Source organism: Vipera ursinii, assembly GCF_947247035.1.
Source record: "Vipera ursinii genome assembly, chromosome: 3".
In the NCBI taxonomy this organism is placed as follows: domain Eukaryota; kingdom Metazoa; phylum Chordata; class Lepidosauria; order Squamata; family Viperidae; genus Vipera; species Vipera ursinii.
In genome coordinates, this window is record NC_139516.1 from 4,353,605 (window position 1) to 4,373,652 (window position 20,048).

Genomic DNA, 20,048 nt, shown 5'->3' on the forward strand with positions numbered 1-20,048 from the left:
TGACAACAAACCCTCCATCTTATTACACCATGTGAACTAATTGGACCACACACCAGCCTCGCAAGTCAATTCTGTATAAAGTTTATAAAAATTATTTCCCGTTCAAAAGCCTAACAGCCCACGGATAAAAGCTGTTTTTCAGCCTGTTGTTGCGGCTGGCTATACTCCTATATCTCCTACCCGATGGTAGGAGAGTAAAGAGGTACCGTCCAGGGTGTGAGAAGGAGGCTAAAGACTCAAACAGTTATTAACTCTTTGGATGGCAGGTTTTCATTGACCTCTGCAGAACTCTCGGGAGCCCTCAAAATCGGGCAAAGCTAAGAACAGAACAGAACAGAGGATAAGAGTAGAGTAGAATTAGAATTAGAATGGAATAGAATGGAATAGAAATACAATACAATACAATAGAATAAACAGATTGTAGAATAGAATAAAAAAATAATAGAATAGAATAGAATAGAAGAATAGAATAGAATAGAATAGAATAGAATAGAATAGAATAGAATAGAATAGAATTCTTTATTGGCCAAGTGTGATTGAACACACAAGGAATTTGTCTCTGGTGAATAAGCTGTAAAATAAAATCCATCTTTCCCAACATCGGGGTCTTTTCCAAGGAGTCCTGTCCTTTCATTAGGTGGCCAGAGTATTTGAGCTTAAACTTAAGGATCTGTCCTTCCACAGAACCGTCGGGGTTGATTTCCTTTAGGATCTAAACGTAAGCAATAGTGCTGAGACCTATACACCACCCCTACAATGCTCTACAGCGCACTCTGGTTTACAGAGTCACTATGTTGTTCCCAACAACCTGGGTCCTCCTTTTACCGACCTCGGAAGGATGGAAGGCTGAGTCAACCTTTAGCCAGTCGGGATCGAACTCCAGGCTGTGGGCAGTTTGCCTGCAATACTGCATTTAGCCATTGCGCCACCAGGACTAAGCTGCCACCCCACCTGTCAAAAAATTCTGAGTGTATGATGCAATATGAGGCAGCACCTTGATTTCCTGTAGACATGTTGATAAAACACATGATTTGCCTTCAGGCTAGCGAAGGTTTGGACTTTGCTGATAAGAATGGACGAGGCGTCATCATCACTGGGCTTCCATATCCCCCTCTCAAAGACCCCAGGATCATGTTAAAGATGCAATTTTTGGATGAGATGAAGACAAAAGATGCCAATAGGCAGGTAAGGCAAGAGACATTGCTTTGATCACAGAAAACATGTCAAAGTTTGAAATGTTTTCTTCCAAAACATTCCATTTTTGACCTTGCAATGGCCTCGTTGGACTCCACCAGGAATATCCTGCCTGTTTTTGAGTTGGTAAATCTGGATTTTGTTCTTTCCCCTCTTTTCGTATGGATTTCTGTCTTGATTTCTTGGGCTACAGGCATTGTTGCTGAATGCTTTCCAAACGGAATGAACCGAGCTCGTAAACATTCTTAGCACTCATCATTTTGGTAGGATATTTGGGGTAGTTTGTGGCTATTGCCCTTGTTACATGTGAAACAGACAATCTTGTTTTCCACTTCAATTATTATGGAAGCCTACCAGTAAATCACAGTCTTCTCATCTGTCTGCAGTCTAGACAGAATGATGTACACATCAAATACGTGACAAGCTCCTTTATGTTGCTAGGTTTAATTGGGATTTTGTTTTGGATAGCGGTTTAAGTAATTTGCCAGAACTGGGCCTGCAACTTTCCCCTGTTCTGACTAACTATAGATTAAAACACTGACATAGCTGTTCTCGTAAGATGGAGCACGGATGAAATTTTTAAACCCTTGCCTGGCCTTTTTCTGTTTTGTTGTTGTTTTTTCTGTAAAGGCTGGGAATTAAAAAAACAGAAGACAGCTCTGTAAAATAAAGCTGATGTCAACACTGCTAACATTGGATGTTTTTGCGTTGGCAACAGATGGAGATGCAGCCATTTTCTTTTTTTTCGCTTTTAGAGTTCGATGATGCTGGGGAGAGGGGTGGGTGGAAAATGTGCCTGAGAGTCTAGCTAGACACAATAAGGCTGAACCTAGCGTGAGAACCAAGGTTATTGAAATAAGAGATGATAAGAAATGGCGAGCTTCAAACTAATTGGGGAATGTGATTTATGACTGTTAATTGGAGGAGGGAATTGTGCTTTGATACTATGTGCTCAGGGGAGGGGAAATTAGGATTTTGGCTTCGACTATGTACGTGCCGATGCTATGCTACTCGAATAAAGATTCTTTAAGGTAAACAACGCCTCGAAGTTCTTTGAAGAGTTTTCACATCTGTCGGAACCATGACAGCTATATTCTTTCCGCCATATTTAGTATTTGTCTGGAAGCACCTGGTACAAGCAGCAGGCTTCTCGCGCCGTGAACCAAGCTATCGGAAGAGTTATCCGACATCGGCAAGATTATGGCGCCATTTTCCTCTGCGACCAAAGGTGTCTTTACCTCCCAGTGGACTTTTCTACCATTAATGCTAACTTATTCCTTCTCATCTACTGAATGTAGAGATCAGATATATTTGCGCAGGTAGTTCTTGACTTACAACAGTTCATTTACTGACCGTTCAAAGGCACAACACCACTGGAAAAAAGTGACTTATGACGCTTTTTTTTCACGCTTATGACCATGGCAGCCTCCCCATGGTCATGTGATCAGAATTTGGCCGCTTGGCAACTGACTCATATTTATGACGGTTGCCACGCCTGGGCTCACGGGATCAGCTTTTGCAACCTCCTGGCAAGCAAAATTAATGGGGAAGCCAGATTCCGTTAACAACTGTGTATTAACTTAACAACCGCAGTGATTCACTTAAGAAATGTCTCACTTGGCCACAAAAACTTTGGACTCTATAGTCAAGGACTACCTGTACTAAAAAAAAAAAGCTGTGGGGAAGATTCTCTGCCAAATGGGGATGGGAAAGAGGATTTGTGAATCCTAGGGCCTGAAGTAACCTCAGAGGCCTAGTCTAACCCCCTGCTCATCCCAGACACATGTTGCCCAGTTTATTGTTGAAAACTTCCAGTCATGGAGCACCCACAAGATTGTGAGGCAAGCTATTCCACTGATCAATTGCTCTGTGTTCAAAAAAATTCTCCTTACTACTAGGTTGGATCACTGTTTTAGCAAGCTTCCACCCATAACTTCTGCCCTCTGCTGCTTTGGGGAATAAATCAAATCCCCTCTTCTGTGTGGCAGCTGCTGAAGTAGTTGAAGATAGTTACCGTGTCCCCCCTAATCCTTTTCTATGATATGCTAGGGCCAGGGGTAGGCAACCTTGGCTCTTCTATGACTCATGGACTTCAAGTCCCAGAATTCCTGATCCAGCATGGGGGAACTATGGCCCCCTCATGACTTGCGGACTTCAACTCCCAGAATTCCTGAGCCAGCATGGAGGAGCTAAGGCTCCCTCGTGACTTGCGGACTTCAACTCCCAGAATTCCTGAGCCAGCATGACTCAGCTTGGAAACTCCCTTTCCCCTCAGCATGGCTGGCTCAGGAATTCTGGGAGTTGAAGTCCACAAATCATAAAAGAGCCAAGGTTGCCTACCCCTGTGCTAGGCATACCTAGCTCCCTCAGTCGTTCATCATACAATTTAGCCCCCAGGCCTTTTATTAGAAAAAACCCAAGGCAGCAGTTTTTAACTCTTAAATTTTAAGGTTTTTGTAATATTTCGCAAGTACAGGTTTCGAAGTGCTTCTTTTCATTAATGGCAGTCAAAGAGCGCCAAGCGTTCGGCCAATTCCATTCCCTTTCTAAAATACCTTGGGAATATATTGTAAGAAAGGGTTAGGAACGTACGTAGTTCTCAATTTATAACGGAGCCCTGGGGGGGTGGAAAAGATGACTTACGACCATTTTTCATACGTGGTCATGTGATCAAAATTCAGACGATCGGCCACCGGCTCCTATTTATACTGATTTCGGTGTCCCAGGGTCACGTGATCACCTTTTTTGACCATCAGACAAGCAAACTCAGTGTTCAGCTTTAAATTAGTAACAGTGGTGGTAATTCACTTAACGACGGTGACGAGACAGGTCATAAAATGAGGCAAAAGTCACTTAACAGATGTCTCGCTCAGCAGCTGAAATTTGGGGTTGTTGTGGTCGTAAGTTGAGGATTACCTGTAATCTTCTTGTCAGGGCTGACTATAAGTCTTCAATTCCCCACAGGTTCACGCAGACGGATACAAAAGCCAACTTGCCCTCCTGGGTCCGCCCGCACGTTAAAACCTATGAAAACTTTGGACATGCTATCAGGGACGTTTCTCAATTCTTCCGTACTCTCCAACAGTCTGTAAGTATACAATTAAGCTGACTTTGTAATAATGCCGCTTGGGGTGTGTGTGAAAGCCCTAATAAGCAGGCATATACATAGAATGAAGGCTACTGCTAAGCTTGTAAGCCGCCCTGAGTCTTCGGAGAAGGGCGGGATATAAATGGAATTAAAATAAAATAAAAATAAATAAAAAAAATAAAACAGCAACACCTTGAGGGTGGGGGGAGAAAGTCACCAAATTATCTGAGGTTCTGCTTTGGTGAGGACGTCAGACATTTAAAGCATTTGTCCGCAGCCTTTTTTTTTTTTTTTTTTTTTTGGAATCTTGATCCAGTTTCAGGATCAGCAGCTATTGTCAGTTTGACCTAATACCTTTTTAACAAAAGTGTTTGGATGCCTTCCAGTGTAACAGGGAGGAGTCAAAGGAGATTTTTGGAAATAGGTATTTGTAGCTCAGGGTTGAAATGAGGGGTCCTTGGTGCTCTCGGAGCTTGGGTGTTTTCTTGGCGACGTTTCATTAACAAACTGGGTAACATCATCCGTGCTAGTCCACTGATGCTAGCCCTGGTGATGCTACCTAGTATGGATAATGAAACGTCTGCAAGGAAACCACCAGGCTCAGAGGGCACCAAGGACCCCACAGATCTCTTCCTCCTCTTCCTCTCCACAAACCTCTACTCTCTTCTAGCCCTGGTGATGCTACCTAGTTGGGTCATGAAACATCTGCAAGAAAACAACCAAGCTCAAAGGGCACCAAGGACCCCACAGTCCTCCTCCTCCTCCTCTCTACAAACCTCCACTCTCTTCTAGCCCTGATGATGTTATCTAGTTTGGGTAACGAAACGTCTGCAAGTAAATTACCAAGGTCAGGGAAGGACCAAGGCCTCCTAATTGGTTGAAACACTAAATTATTTTGTTTGGTAATTTTAAGTTCAAAGGCCTTTGGATTAGTTAACAATATAAAATATATCCAAACACTTTTCGATCACCCACTCGGGTGCAAGGGTCTCCTCTGAATTTTACCTCCAAGCCTGTTAGGATAACAATTGGGTCCCATTTTGTAATTCATTTGACTTGAGATGGCTGTTTCATCCGATTGGTTATCGCAAAAGGCAACTGGACTTGCTTGGTTTTTACCTTTGAAAAATGTTTTGCTTCTCATCTCAGAAGCTTCTTCAGCTCCTGAAAAAAACAACCCAAGAAAGTCCAGTTGCCTTTTGGAAAAAGCACCTTTGGGACAACCAGGACCTGAATGATGGAGAATTTCCATAGACTTTCTCGTCCAGGGGTGTCAGATTGCCATCCCATGGGTCATGCCGAAACCGCCCCTACCCGATTGCCAGCAATGGGGGAAAAAATCACGACACGTCACGTGGCGTTGCAAGTTGGACACCCCCGATCTAGTCAGTCAATTGAATTGGGGACTGAGTTCAGTCCTTGGAGTGAATCAGCACAGCTGATCTGTTTTGTAGTGGCTTGATAGCTTTATTTTTAGGGAATTCTCTCAAGTGGGAATTTGGCAGAGCAGGACATTCTTTTTCCTAGGAATAAATAAATAACTCTTTTAAGAACTGCTCCAATTACGCAGTTGCTGCGCCCGTTTTAAGAGCTGAAATTTCCTCTGATGGCAAATGGATGTTTCTTTTCAAGAACAGTTTGAATATTCCCTCACATTTGGTTTATTTGTTTTACTGACGCTCACCCTTCTCGCGGTTGACGCAAGTCTCGCCGACTTCATTACTTTCTCATGAGTTCACTGTCCTGCCTGTTTAACTCTGTTTATGCCTGCCCCCCTGACCAATCAATGCAGGAATACAAGGCTCAGTACGATGGTGAACCTTAGCGCCCCCCCCCCAAAAAAAACACCTCCAGTTAATTCAAGATGGCTATGATCACTCCAGGAAGATTAACCTGTTTCCACGGTTGAAATTCTAAAATTTCAACTTGGAATATTGCATCCAGTTTTGTTCACCGCGTTATGAAAAAAAATGCTGAGGCTTTGGGAAAATTGCAGAGAGGAGCAACCAGGATGATTAAAGGCCTGTAGACTAAAACACAGGAAGGAACAGTTGCAGGAATTGGGTATGGCCAATCGGGAGAAAAGGGGGACCAGGAGCGACATGATAGCGGTATTGCAGTAATTGAGGAGCTGCCCCAAAAAAGAGGGGTTCAAATTATTCTCCAGAGCACCAGAAGGCAGGACAAGAAACAATGGATGGAAAATCATCAAGGAGAGAAGCAACCTAGAACTAAGGAGAAGCTTCCTAACAGTGAGGATAATTAACCAGTGGAACAACCTGCCTCCTGAAGTTGTGGGTGCTCTAACACTGGAGGTTTCTAAGAAGAGACTGGACACCCATTTGTCTGAAACAGTTAGGGTCTCCTGTTTTTGCAGGAGGTTGGACCAGAACAGAGCTTTTCAACCAGTGGTACGGGTACCACTTGTGGTACATTGGCACCTGGCAGGTGGTACATGGCCATCCTAGAAAAGTGGTAGCGGGGGAGAGGAATGAGCTGAACCAGTGGCAGCACCACACAAGCCTGAGCGAGAGACGGCTGGAGCTGCAGGGCTGTCAGGGCTCAGCGGAAGCGCCAGGATCAGCGCCACGATCCAGCTGGAGCTTGGCACTGATCCCGGCGCTTCTGCTGAGCCCAGAAGACGCGCCAATCAGCTGGAATGTTGCAGCATCTCCAGAGTCTTGTGATTTACATTCAGATGCTTGGCAACTGATTCATATTTATGACGGTCACAGTGTCCAAGGGTCATGTGAAGTGACCAAAACCCGCTGCAACCACCCAGCAGATTGGGGGGGGGAATAAAAACCAAACACACCCCACCCCACCCCCGCTGCCAATCCTCAACAGAAATGCTCACAACAATGAAAACCTCGGACAGGAGGAAGAGCGCCGCCGGGCGGGCAGGCAGGTGTCTTGCTCGGCTGTGGCTCGGGGGGCACTTTTTTCAGTGCCATTGTAACTTCAAACAGTCACTGAGCGAACTGTCGTAAGTCAAGGACTACTTGTACTTCATCACTTTTTTCCTTTTTTGGGGGGTCATCAAGTTTTTGACACCTTGCTGGGCGACTGGTGGTGCTTGGATGTCGCCGTATCCTAAAAGTGATACAATGGGTGAAAAGGTTGAAAAGCCCTGGACTAGAAGACCTCCAAAATCCCTTAGAAGTCTTCTGTAACTATGTAACTAAATTTAATTGCAAGCTATCAGATCATTATGTTTTATAAGTGAGAGATTCCTATTTACTGCCAAGATACAGTCTGTGTGCATACGTACCAATTCTAATGCCAAAGCATCTCAAAGCAGTTTCCAAGAGAACATTTTAAAATGCGTAACAACTCATGTACTAAAATAATATCTGAAAACAATCGATTGAAACGAGCATGTCACCCTTTGCAAGCTGCCTAGAATCTCCTTATGGGTGAGATGGGTGGCATATAAACGTAATAACTACATAAAATGAATAAAACATTCATTTTCTAATACGCATAGCAGGAAGGCCTGAGTGAAGTTTCTGATCAGACATTAAAAGAAGGGACGGTAGAAGACTGTCATATCTGAAGGGGGAGCATCGCTGTATAGACCTACTGTATAAAAGACCACTAAATGGCCTTGACAGATTTTATTTTCCTGGGCTCCAAGATCACCGCAGACGGGGACTGCAAACAAGAAGTTAAAAGACGCTCCTCGGGAGGAAAGCCATGGCAAATCTAGACAGCACACTAAAAAGCAGAGACATCACCCTGCCAACAAAAGTGCGTATAGTCAAGGCTATGGTCTTCCCAGTTGCAATGTATGGCAGTGAAAGCTGGACGTAAGAAAGGCTGAGCGCCAAAGAATTGAAGCCTTTGATCTATGATGCTGGAGAAGACTCCTGTGAGTCCCTTGGACTGGAAGGCGATCAGACCGGTCGGTCCTAGAGGAGATCAACCCTGACTGCTCTTTAGAAGGCCAGATCCTGAAGCTAAAACTCAAATACTTTGGCCACCTAATGAGAAGGAAGGACTCACTGGAGAAGAGCCTAATGCTGGGAAAGATTGAGGGCAAGAGAAGAAGGGGACGACAGAGAATGAGGTGGCTGGATGGAGTCACTGAAGCAGGAGGCGTGAGCCTAAATGGACTCCAGCAGATGGTGGAAGACAGGAAGGCCTGGAGGAATGTTGTCCATAGGGTCGCAATGGATCGGACACGACTTCGCAACTAACAACAACAAATGGCCTTGAGCAGCTGTATTCAGTAATACCGTATTTGATAACAGATTTATGAGGAGTCCTTGGTACTCTCTGACCTGGGTTGTTTTCTTCCAGACGTTTCATTACCAAACTTTACCAAACTTAAGTTAACGTCATCAGTGCTAGAATTGAAGTGGGGTTTGCGGAGAAGAAGAGAACAGTGGGGTCTTGGTGCTCTCTGAACTGGGTTGTTTTCTTGCAAACATTTCACTGCCCAAACTAGGTAATATCTCGATGCCAGAAAGACCTTTGTTTCTAAAAAGAAGTAAGGGTATGGCAAAATATTCGTTTATAATATTCGTTGATCACATTTTACATGGTACCCATCTCACTCTGCAGTGACTCAGACCAGCTTCCCGTTCAAAAAAAAATTATAAATATAAACAGCTTTAGGTACAAAAATAACAAACCAGAGGCAAAAAACGACGCAGCAGTGGCATCTTCTGTATTAGAACATGCAGGCTGTAGTTTTCTGGATTGCCCCCCCCCCTTTTTAGAGCTTTTTTAGAGTTTCTCAAGTCTCCTGCCTCATTGCCAACAATTTCAGCCACCCCTCTGAATGCAGAGGACAGAAAATGCTGGTTAGCATTCCATTCGGCTTTGCTCTCTCCTGTTACTGCTACTTCCCTGCCCCCCCCCTCCCAAAGTTGTGACTGCAAGCAGTCCTTGATTTACAACCACCGTTCAGCCCAAAATTCCTGTTCCTAAGTGGAACCCTTGTCCAGAGAGTTTCCCCGCATTTTACAACATTTCTTGCCGCGGTGGTCATAAGTGACTCTGGCTTCCCCGTCGACTTTGTTTATCGAAAGATGATCACGTGATCTGGGGACACAGCGATGGTCATAAGCATGAAACAGTTGCCAAGCATGTGAGTGTTAATCACATGACCGCGGGGATGCTGCGGCGGTTGTAAGCATTGAAAAACATTCGTAAGTCGCTTTTTCCCCCCAGTGGCTTTGTAACTTTGAATGGTCACTAACTAGACTGTTGTAAGTCAAGGACTACCTGTGTTGGTCATTTGAAAGTCATCTCCCTAGAAGATTGGCAAAAGTTACGGGAAAGGAATATTAAATTAACTAAAGCAGTGCCATATAAAGAAAACTTACCAAAAATGTTTTACAGATGGCATATGACACCAGGGAGAGTAGCAAAAATGTTTAAGAATACTTTAAACAGCTGTTGGAAATACCAACAAAGACCAGATAGTTATTATCATATCTGGTGGACGCGCCCCAAAGCAAAAAGATTTTGGGTTAAAATACATTTATGGTTGGAGAAAATGACTAAAAAATAAATAGACTTTAAACCAGAATTATTTCTGTTAGGAATAATAGGAGCCAATTCTGAGAAAGATTGCAGATATCTAATACTACCCCTATTAACAGCAGCAAGAATTGTATTTGCCCAACATTGAAAAAAGGAAAACTTACCAACTGAAGAAGTACTAATTAAGAAAATTCTAGAGTGTGCAGAAATGGATAGGTTGACTAAAGATTAAAGAGAAGATTCCGTGTACTTTAGAACATGGGATAATTTCTATCAATGGCTAGAAAAATGAGTCAGAGAGAAAGGAACGTGATAGGTAATTTTGAACATATCTTGGTAAGAAGGAGGCTATTGTGATTAATTTAACATATTGTTTATGATAATTAACTCTATCTATTAAAGGTAAAGTTTTCCCCGCACATGCGTGCTAGTCATTTCCAACTCTAGGGGCCGGTGCTCATCTCCGTTTCAAAGCCGAAGAGCCAGCGCTTGTCCGAGGACGTCTCCATGGTCATGTGGCTGGCATGACTAGACGCCAAAGGCGCACGAAACGCTGTTACCTTCCCACCGTAGCGGTCCCTATTTTTCTACTTGCATTTTTTACATGCTTTCGAACTGCTAGGTTGGCAGAAGCTGGGACGAGTAACAGGCGCTCACTCTGCTACGCGGCACTCGGGATTCGACCCGCCAAACTGCCGACTATATCTATTATTGTTAGTTAAATACATGTACCCAGACACTATGCTGTTTGCTAAATATTGAAAATGTTATTTGGAAAAACCCCAACCCTAACCCTAACCCCAACCCCACCTTATCCCTAACCCTATAAAAACTAATAAAATCTATATTAAAAAAGAAATAAAATTGTCTCCCTATAATGTAATGTTTCTCATTTCTGCACAGATGCCAGGGGCGCCCCCTCCTCGCCATCTTTCTTCTTCTGTCACTGCAGAAGACAATGAATCTCCCTCTGCGTCGTCTTTTGCTCCCTGCAAGCAGTTCCCTACTGGGCCCAAAGCCAGCGTCTTGGAAGACCACGTTCCTAGTCTGAAAAGGAAGCGGATCGGTCAGTATATCCCTCTCTTTAACATGTACAGGCGTCCTCAACTTACAACAGTTCATTTAATGACTGCTCAAAGCTACAACGGGACTGAAAAAAAGGGACTTGGGACCGTTTTTCACACTTAACGACCCTGGCGGCATCCCCATGGTCACGGGAACAAACATTCAGACGCTTGGCAGTTTTCTCATAATTTATGACGTTTGCAGTGTCCGGGGGTCACGTGATCAACTTTTGTGACCTTCTGACAAGCCAAATCAATTAACAACCGTGCTATTATCTTAACCATCAGTGCTTCACTTAACAACTGTGGCGAGAAAGGTGGTTAGGATTAACAGCAGGAGTCTTGGGCTCAGCTGTGATCATAAGCTGAGGGCTACCTGTACAGTATTTCTGGAAACCCGAGTACAGAAGGTCCTCCATTTGCAACCATCATTGAGCTTAAAACCTCTGTTGCTAAGCAAGGCAGTTATTATTATTATTATTATTATTATTATTATTTTTATTATTATTATTATATTATTATTATTATTATTATTATTATTATTATTTTAATTTGTATACCGCCCTTCTCCCGAAGGACTCAGGGCAGTGAACAGGGCAATACATAAAAACAAGATACAAAAATTAAAAATTATTAAAAAGTAATTAAACAACAGTGCCCGTAATAAATTAATACAGATTAAAAGTTAAGATCCATTTATAAAATCCAACCCCATCCCATCAGGCCAGGCCAGCTTGTTCAAAAAGATGGGTTTTAAGATCGCGCCGGAAGGAGCGGAGATCAGGCGCCATCCGGAGCTCGACCGGAAGATGGTTCCATAGATCCGGCGCACCCACAGAGAACGCCCTCCCCCTGGGGGCCACCAGTCGGCATTCTTTGACCGGTGGTACCCTGAGGAGGCCCTCTCTGTGGGAGCGTACTGGGCGGAGGGAAGTTGACGCCGGCCACAGGTGCTCACCAAGGTATTCCGGAACCATGCCATGTAGGGCATTAAAGAAGACATAGATGAGGGTCTTCTTCGAGGGGGGGGGGAAAGAGTGATTTTACTTGCCTTCCTCTCTCTTTGTAATCTTGTGCTTTACGTAGACCTCAACTTACAGTCACAATTCAGCCCAAAATTTCCACGGCTAACCAAGACAATTGTGAGTTTTGCCCCATTTTATGACCTTTTGACCACAGTGGGTAAAGCAAATCGCTGCAGTCGTTAAGTGAATCATCAGTTGTTAAGCAAATCTCTTTCCCCATTTGGCGTTGTTTGTTGGAAGCCGGCTGGGAAGATCACCAATGGCGATTGCATGATCCCGGAACAAGTGCAATTATCATAAATACATGCCGGTTGCCAAAAGCACCAGAATTTTAATCATAAGATGCTGCAAATGTGTGAAAACCGGTCATAAGCCTTTTTTTTAAAAGCATTGTTGCAACTTCAAATGATCACTCAGTGAATGGTTGTAAGCAAAGATTAAAGGTAAAGGTTCCCCCGCACATGCGTGCTAGTCGTTTCCAACTCTAGGGGCCGGTGCTCATCTCCGTTTCAAAGCCGAAGAGCCAGCGCTTGTCCGAGGACGTCTCAGTGGTCGTGTGGCCGGCATGACTGGACACCAAAGGCGCACGGAACGCTGTTACCTTCCCACCGTGGTGGTCCCTATTTTTCTACTTGCATTTTTAGGTGCTTTCGAACTGCTAGGTGGGCAGAAGCTGGGACGAGTAACGCGCTCACTCTGCTATGCGGCACTCGGGATTCGACCCGCCAAACTGCCAACCTTCTGATCGACAAGCTCAGCGTCCTGACCCACTGAGCCACCACGTCCCTGTATCTTATTATTAAGCTGTCCCTTCTTTTGAAGCCTGTTTCTCATCTCATCTTCATTACCCTTTGTCAGACCTGCCCTTGCTTGGACATGTGGGAAAGAAAGGCCCTCAATTGCATTTGATTGAAGGGTTAGGTTCTTTTACTAAAATTAAGGGGTTGCAGCGAAAGTAAAGCTGGATCTGAAGATTTCCACACAAAAGTTACACTTTCCCCACTCTTTTACCTGGCCCTCTTCCCTTGACCAGTCCAGAGGGATCTTGGAGTCCTAGTGGACAATCACTTAAATAGGAGCCAGCCGTGTGCTGCAGCTGCCAAAAAAGCCAACACAGTGCTAGGCTGCACTAACAGAGGGATAGAATCAAGATCACATGAAGTATTAATACCACTTTACAAGGGCTTGGTAAGGCCACACCTGGAATACTGCATCCAGTCTTGGTCACCACGATGTAAAAAAGATGTTGAGACTCCGGAAAGAGTATAGAGAAGAGCAACAAAGATGATTAGGGGACTGGAGGCTAAAACATATAAGGAACGGTTGCTAGAATTAGGTATGTAATGAAGAGAAGGACAAGTGGGGACATGATAGCAGTCTTCCAGTATCTCAGGGGCTGCCCCAAAAAAGAGGGAGTCAGTCTTTTCTCCAAAGCGCCCGAAGGCAGGACAAGAAGCAACGGATGGAAACTCATCAAGGAGAGAAGAAACCTAGAACTAAGGAGAAATTGCAGGTAACCTAGCCCCCATGCCAAGTTGGGCTTTAAAGGCCATTATCAACACACTGAATTGGACCCAGAAGCTAACCAGCACCCAATGCAGCTTGGTTGTGGAAAAAATAGGTGGAAGGAATATTAGGTAAGTTCACTGCCTTGAGTTACTTATAAAAATAATAAAGGCAAGATAAAAATCTTAACAAACTAAGTGTAGCAAACAGCAACAGTGATACAGTTCCTGACATGCAAGTGTTAATTTTGTGTCCTTTTGTAAAGTCCAGTGTAACAATGACATTGCATGAGACACAGTTTCAAAATAACTGCATGTTGGCTTGGTCCAGCTGTTTCATTTGCCTTTTTTTATTCATGGAAAGTTTAGTCTTTCAAGTTCTGAGACATCCTGCAACAGATGAAACATTCCTGGCTATTCAGCCCCATTAATTTATATTGTGGCCTTGTACACAATGTACACCAAATCATTCCATTTGCATGCTTCATAATTGTGTTACCAATAACCAAGAATATTTGTAGCTTGGGGTTGAAATGAGGGGTCCTTGGTGCTCTCTGAGCTTGGTTGTTGCAAACATTTCATTACCAAACTAGGTAACATCTTCCGTGCCAGCTAGGACCCAGCTCAGCAATGGGCTACAAAAGGTCATTCAACAGCCATTTGTCTAAGGCAGCAGATAATTTGCTTTATTTCTATTGCACTTCTGTCAGGTCCCCAAATCCTTATTATCTCCTTAACTCCCTTTCATATATATATATATATGTATACACACACACACACACACACACACATATATGTGTGTGTGTGTGTGTGTGTGTGTGTATGTGTATATATATATGTATGTGTGTATGTGTGTGTGTGTATATATATATGTGAAAGGGAGTTAAGGAGGCCACCAGCCTGATGATGACGGATGGGATTCCGTCGAAACGTCGCCCCTACACCTTTAGTTCTACGCGGGGAAAAACCCGAATAACCAAAGATCCATATATATATATATATATATATATATATATATATATATATATATATATATATATATATATATATATATATATATATATATATATATATATATATTCTTGTGCTTGGGGGGAAGGGGGTATTTGGCTCTTTGAGCTGTCTGGCCCAGGCTGAGGGGTTTTAATTTTTATTGGGTTTTAGTTTAAATTTTGGGGACTTGATTTAATTAATTTTTAATCTGATTTTAATTTTTGTATGTTTGTAAACCGCCTTGAGTCCTACGGGAATAGGGCAGTATATAAATTTAATAAAATAAAAATAAATATAAAATAAATAATTGCTCTTACCATAATTGGTTTTTCTTGTGTTGTCATTTACTTTTGGTTCCGTGACTTTTACGATTCACTGTTTTAAACCAGGAGTCCCCAACCCCCCACGGCCATGGCCTATTTGGAACTGGGCTGCACGAGAGGTGGACAGCGTGCACACACAAGTGCAACTCAACTCTCTCTCTTGCATGTGGAGGGAAATGCCCCCTCCACACCCAAAACAACCAATCCCAGCACAGATTGCCTCACGCAGGAGCCCGCCCTCTCCAATCGGTCAACTACCACTGTGTGTCCTGGCCCATTATACGCTTTACTCCAGGAATTAAATTAAATATCTTAACATATTCTTAACATATTGGACCGATTGGATCTGCTCCTCTTTCACTTCACTTCCTGTCCCTTAGTACAGGGAGTCCCCAACCTTGCCAACTTTAAGACCTGTGGACTTCAACTCCCAGAATGGGGAATTCTGGGAGTTGAAGTCCACAAGTCTTAAAGTTGGCAAGGTTGGGGACCCCTGCCTTAGTAGAATACAAAGAAACAATGTTATTTGAAATGCATTGATCAGGCTCTGTTTCTTGTCTCAGGTAACGGAGAAGCCGGGGCATACATGGCCTATGAGCAGGGCCCATCATCCTCTTCCAGAAGGCAGCCTGCAGGCCTCTTGGATGCCCTGGAGCACAACGATAAAAGCTGTAATGAAACAAACCAGGAGAAATGCTGGCCAGGAGAGGAATCGGTATGCACAGGCGCTGGATTGGCCGAGCGCATTTAGGTCTCCTTTATATAGAATTTCTGTGATGTGGGTGGCAGTGACATAAACATAAGCTTTCTCCTGCCTTTAATTTTCTGTGAGTTTTCTCACAACGATATTCATGCTTTAAAGGCTGTTTTGGAAGATGCCCTGGGTATCTTTTAAAAATTAAACAGATAGTTAGACAAATACATAGAGATAGATAGATAGATAGATAGATAGATAGATAGATAGATAGATAGATAGATAGATAGATAGATAGATAGATAGATAGATGGATGGATGGATGGATGGATGGATGGATGATAGATAGAGTGAGTGAGTGAGTGAGTGAGTCTTAAAAATTAGGCAGACAGACACAGATAGAGTCTTAAAAATTAGGTAGGTAGGTAGGTAGATAGATAGATAGATAGATAGATAGATAGATAGATAGATAGATAGATAGATAGATAGATAGATAGATAGATAGATAGAGATAGATAGATGATAGATAAATAGATAGATAGATAGATAGATAGATAGATAGATAGATAGATAGATAGATAGATAGATAGATAGATAGATAGATAGATGGATGGATGATAGAGTCTTAAAAATTAGGCAGACAGAGAGATAGATACTGTGGATGGATGGATGAATACATTGGATGGGTGGGTGGATGGATGGATGATAAAACAGATCTGGATTACCTAAATTGTTAACTTAATTATTAATTTCTAAGTCTGCCCTGCTGATTTTTCAAGATTGGCTCTAGCTGTTGTTTAGGAACCTCACTTGCCGCATAGTGCCGAAATTAGAAGATTTTTGCCTAGTCATATGTCCACTTCTAACAACTACTTGAACTCCCATGCATTCAGTGCCAAGAATTTGATACCCGGAAATACTGTGATCTTTCCAGTAACTCTTAAGTCAGTTTTCATAAACAGTTCTCTAAATACGTTGCTCTTAAATTTCCGCGGTCCCCAGCTGGCACTGCCTTCAGTGAGCTTATTTGGGTGGCTGAAGTTGACCTATTAAGCAAGGCAGGCATTCTCTTTCCCTTTCTCTTCCTTAAAACTCTTGAAATTGAAGGATGAGTCCAGGGGTGGGATTCAGCCGGTTCGCACCATTTTGGCAGAACCGGTAGCTAATTTTTTGCTGCCCAGGCCCAGAAGCAGCATCCGCACAGAGAACCGGTTGTTCACCTCTTTGAATCCCACCACTGGATGAGTCATGGTATAATATTTATTTCATTGTAAACTGTTTTGAGAAGTTTGTGTTTGGGAAAGACCTAGATCAGACATGTCAAACCCGTGATGTCACGTGACGTCGCAAGACGTATCGGGACTGTTTTGCCATTGCCGGAAATGGGTTGGGCGTGGCTTCCGGATGATGCGTCCGGCCCGTGGGCCGGCAGTTTGATACCCCTGACCTAGATGCTGCACTAAATAAATCAAATACATATTTTTTTAAAAAAAAAAATCTTTTATGCAGGTAGCCTTCGACTTATGACCACAGTTGAGCCCATATTTTCTGTTCCTAAATGATACAGTTGTTAAATGAATTTTGTCCCATTTTATGATCTTTCTTGCTACAATTGTTAAGTAAATCACTGCAGTTGTTAAGTTACTAACACGGTTTTTAAGTGAATCTGGCTTCCCCATGGACTTGGCTTGTCAGAAGTTTGCAAAAGTGGATCACATGACACGCAACCGTCATAAATACATGCCAATTACAAGCATCCCAATTTTAATTACGTGACCATAGGGTGCTGCAACAGTCATAAATGTGAAAAAAGGTCGTAAGTCACTTTTTCAGTGCCATTTGTAACTTTGGACAGTCACTAAATAAATCGTAGTGAGTCTTCCATTTGATTGAAGATATTTTAGTATCAACAATAGTTTTCTAAATTTGTAAGGGCATCCTGAACCCTTGGGCAATATTGTGATTTAATGTTAGAGTTTAAAAGGAGCGGGTTGCTTTCCCTTGAACTAGTACAAAACTCTGATTCACAAATGGATTAAGGATTAAAACATTTGCAGAAGAAGCAGAACACACACACACACACACCCCACCTCGGCATACTTCTTCTTAGCTGCACTGCTAATCGTACAGCTTAGTTGAGAAATGTTTGATTCTGCTGTTTCACCTTTTGCTTTTTTTTTCCTTTCTGAGTTGGATTTCTTTCTAGTAATTTCTGTACTCGCTCAAGTGTTTTGGTTGTATTTTTTTTAACATGGAGAGGATGTGTGAGATGAACAATTTGACTGTTCTTTGGCACTTAAGTGTCAGCATTTATTTCTCAGGAGGGAAATCCCACTTGCTCAAATCATGGGTTTCTGTCTTAAATCACCTCCGCTGCTTATGCTTTATTTATTTTTTCATTTATTAAATTTATTTTCCACCCATCTCAACCACAAGGTGATTCTGGATGTGGCTTATAATGTTAAAAAGAATAAAGCAATCAGCAATATGAATATAATAAGAATAAAGCACTATAAATGCTGTGCTGTAAGCCTCCCAGATGAGCCGCAAAGAAATAGTCCTCCACTTATAGCAGTTTATTTAGTAATCATCTGAAGTTACATAGCTCTGAAAAAGTGACCATTGTAGCATTTCCCCCCCCCCCATGGCCATGTGATCAAAATTCAGACGTTTGGCAACCGGCATGTATTTATGACGGTTTCAGTGTCCCGGAGTCATGTGATCACCTTTTGCGACCTTCTCACTAGCAAAGTCAATAGGGAAGCCAGATTCACTTAGCAACTGTGTTATTAACTTAACAACTGCAGTGATTCGCTAAATAATTTTGGCCAGAAAGGTCATAAAATGGGGCAAAATTCACTTAACAGCTGTCTTGCTTAGCATTAGAAATTTGGGTCTCAATTGTGGTCAAGGACTACCTGTATATAAATATAAATATTGAATGAATGAATGAATGAATGAATGAATGAATGAATGAATGAACAAAGAAATAAATTACAACTATCAGCTATAAATGCTTTGTTCTTCACTTCAAGGGTCTTCCCGCAGATCAAATTATTTTTTTTGCCCACCGACTGTAGGATTTAGTGACAAATCAGTTTTTGTGGTCTCCTGGAATTATCTCTGAAAAATTGCTTACCTTTGCTATCAACCTTGTTCCTTTTATAGGCGAAGCGTCTGTCAACTCTGTCCCTTCAGTATGAAAAAAAAATGATGGATCAGCAGAAAGGCAGTGGCAGGAAGAAAATCAAGATAGTCAGCGGTTTGGTATGTGGAACTTGAATTGGCTATAAAAGGATGTAAAAAGATGACACACACCCCCCCACTTCCCCCATTCTCACAATCTCTTAACCTGTTGTGGAGGAAAGGTGTTTTCCTCCTACAGCCTTTAATCTTGTTTATATCAGGATTTTCAACCTTGGCAACTTTTAAGACCTGTGGATTTCAGCTCCCAGAACTCCCATGCTGGCTGGGATATTCTGGGAGGTTTTTTTTTTAATCCCATTTATATCCCGCCCTTCTCCGAAGACTCAGGGCGGCTTACAATCTAAAGCACAAATCAATGTGCTTAGCAATAGCCTTCATTCTATGTATCTGCCTGCTTATTAGGGCTTTCACACACACCCCAAGCGGCATTATTACAAAGTCAGCTTATTGCCCCCAACAATCTGGGTCCTCATTTTACCTACCTGGGAAGGATGGAAGGCTGAGTCAACCTTGAGCCTGCTGGGACTCGAACCTGCACTCATTGCAGGCAGCTGGTGTTACTTAAGGAGGCATTAGCCCACTGCTCCACCAAGTTGAAATGCACAGATCTTAAAGCCTTGCTTTATAGGGTCACCTCTGTCCATAAGAGCCTGGCTTTTACACAATGTTTATTACAGGTGGTCCTCAACTTACAACAGTTCATTTAGCGGCTGTTCAAAGTTGCAGTGGCACTGAGAAAAGTGACTTAATGACCGTTTTTCACGTTTGTGACTGCAGCAGCATCCCCACGGTCACGTGAGCAAAAATTCAGATGGTTGGCAATGACAACAGTGTCCCAGGGTCATGTGATCAGCTTTTGTGACCTGACAAGCAAAATCAATGGGGAAGTCAGATTCACTTAACGTGCTAGTAACCATGTTACTAGCTTAGCAATGATTCACTTAACAACTGTGGCAAGAAAAGCCCTGTGGCAAAACTCACCACTGTATTACTTAGCAGCAGAAACTTTCAACTCAGTTGCGGACGTTAAGTCGAGAACTACCGATATTCCAAAGCTGTTGTACTCATTCCATCCCCTTTCCTTTGTCTGTAGGAAACAGTGACTGTACAAACAAGTGTGTTACGTTTTGTTTCCTTTTAAACATGACAATTTCCTAGCTTCCTTCTAAATATTTTATGCTAGCTTTCTGCATATACTATTTGTAGCCCATGTCTTAATGCTCCAAGTACTTACAAGAATTTGCTTGATCCTCAGCACTAAGCAAAATATTTTTCCGCCGCAACTGTAGTTCTCTTGTAGTTCTTGTTTTGTTAGGTTCTTGAATCAAATTCCTCATCGTCGTCGCTCCCTCTCCACTGAACCATCAGCTGGCCCAATGGGTTAGATTTTGCACTACTGCACACACTAAGCTGCAAATAAACATAATCAGCATGTGACGCAAGTCAGCAGCTGTGTTTGTCT

General features: G+C 42.7%; 1 protein-coding gene across 4 annotated transcripts in view; it reads left to right on the top strand.

Moving 5' to 3' along the window:
• The window catches only part of RTEL1 (regulator of telomere elongation helicase 1), a 147,370-nt gene that overhangs the window by 89,891 nt on the left and 37,431 nt on the right, over window positions 1-20,048 (top strand). For all 4 annotated transcript variants that reach the window (XM_083360825.1, XM_083360827.1, XM_083360828.1 and 1 more), the window contains exons 23-28: window positions 1,042-1,185; window positions 2,307-2,422; window positions 4,159-4,282; window positions 10,679-10,841; window positions 15,249-15,400; window positions 18,548-18,646. In XM_083360825.1, coding sequence (XP_083216951.1) covers window positions 1,042-1,185; window positions 2,307-2,422; window positions 4,159-4,282; window positions 10,679-10,841; window positions 15,249-15,400; window positions 18,548-18,646 — 798 coding nt within the window. The remainder of the gene's footprint in view (window positions 1-1,041; window positions 1,186-2,306; window positions 2,423-4,158; window positions 4,283-10,678; window positions 10,842-15,248; window positions 15,401-18,547; window positions 18,647-20,048) is intronic.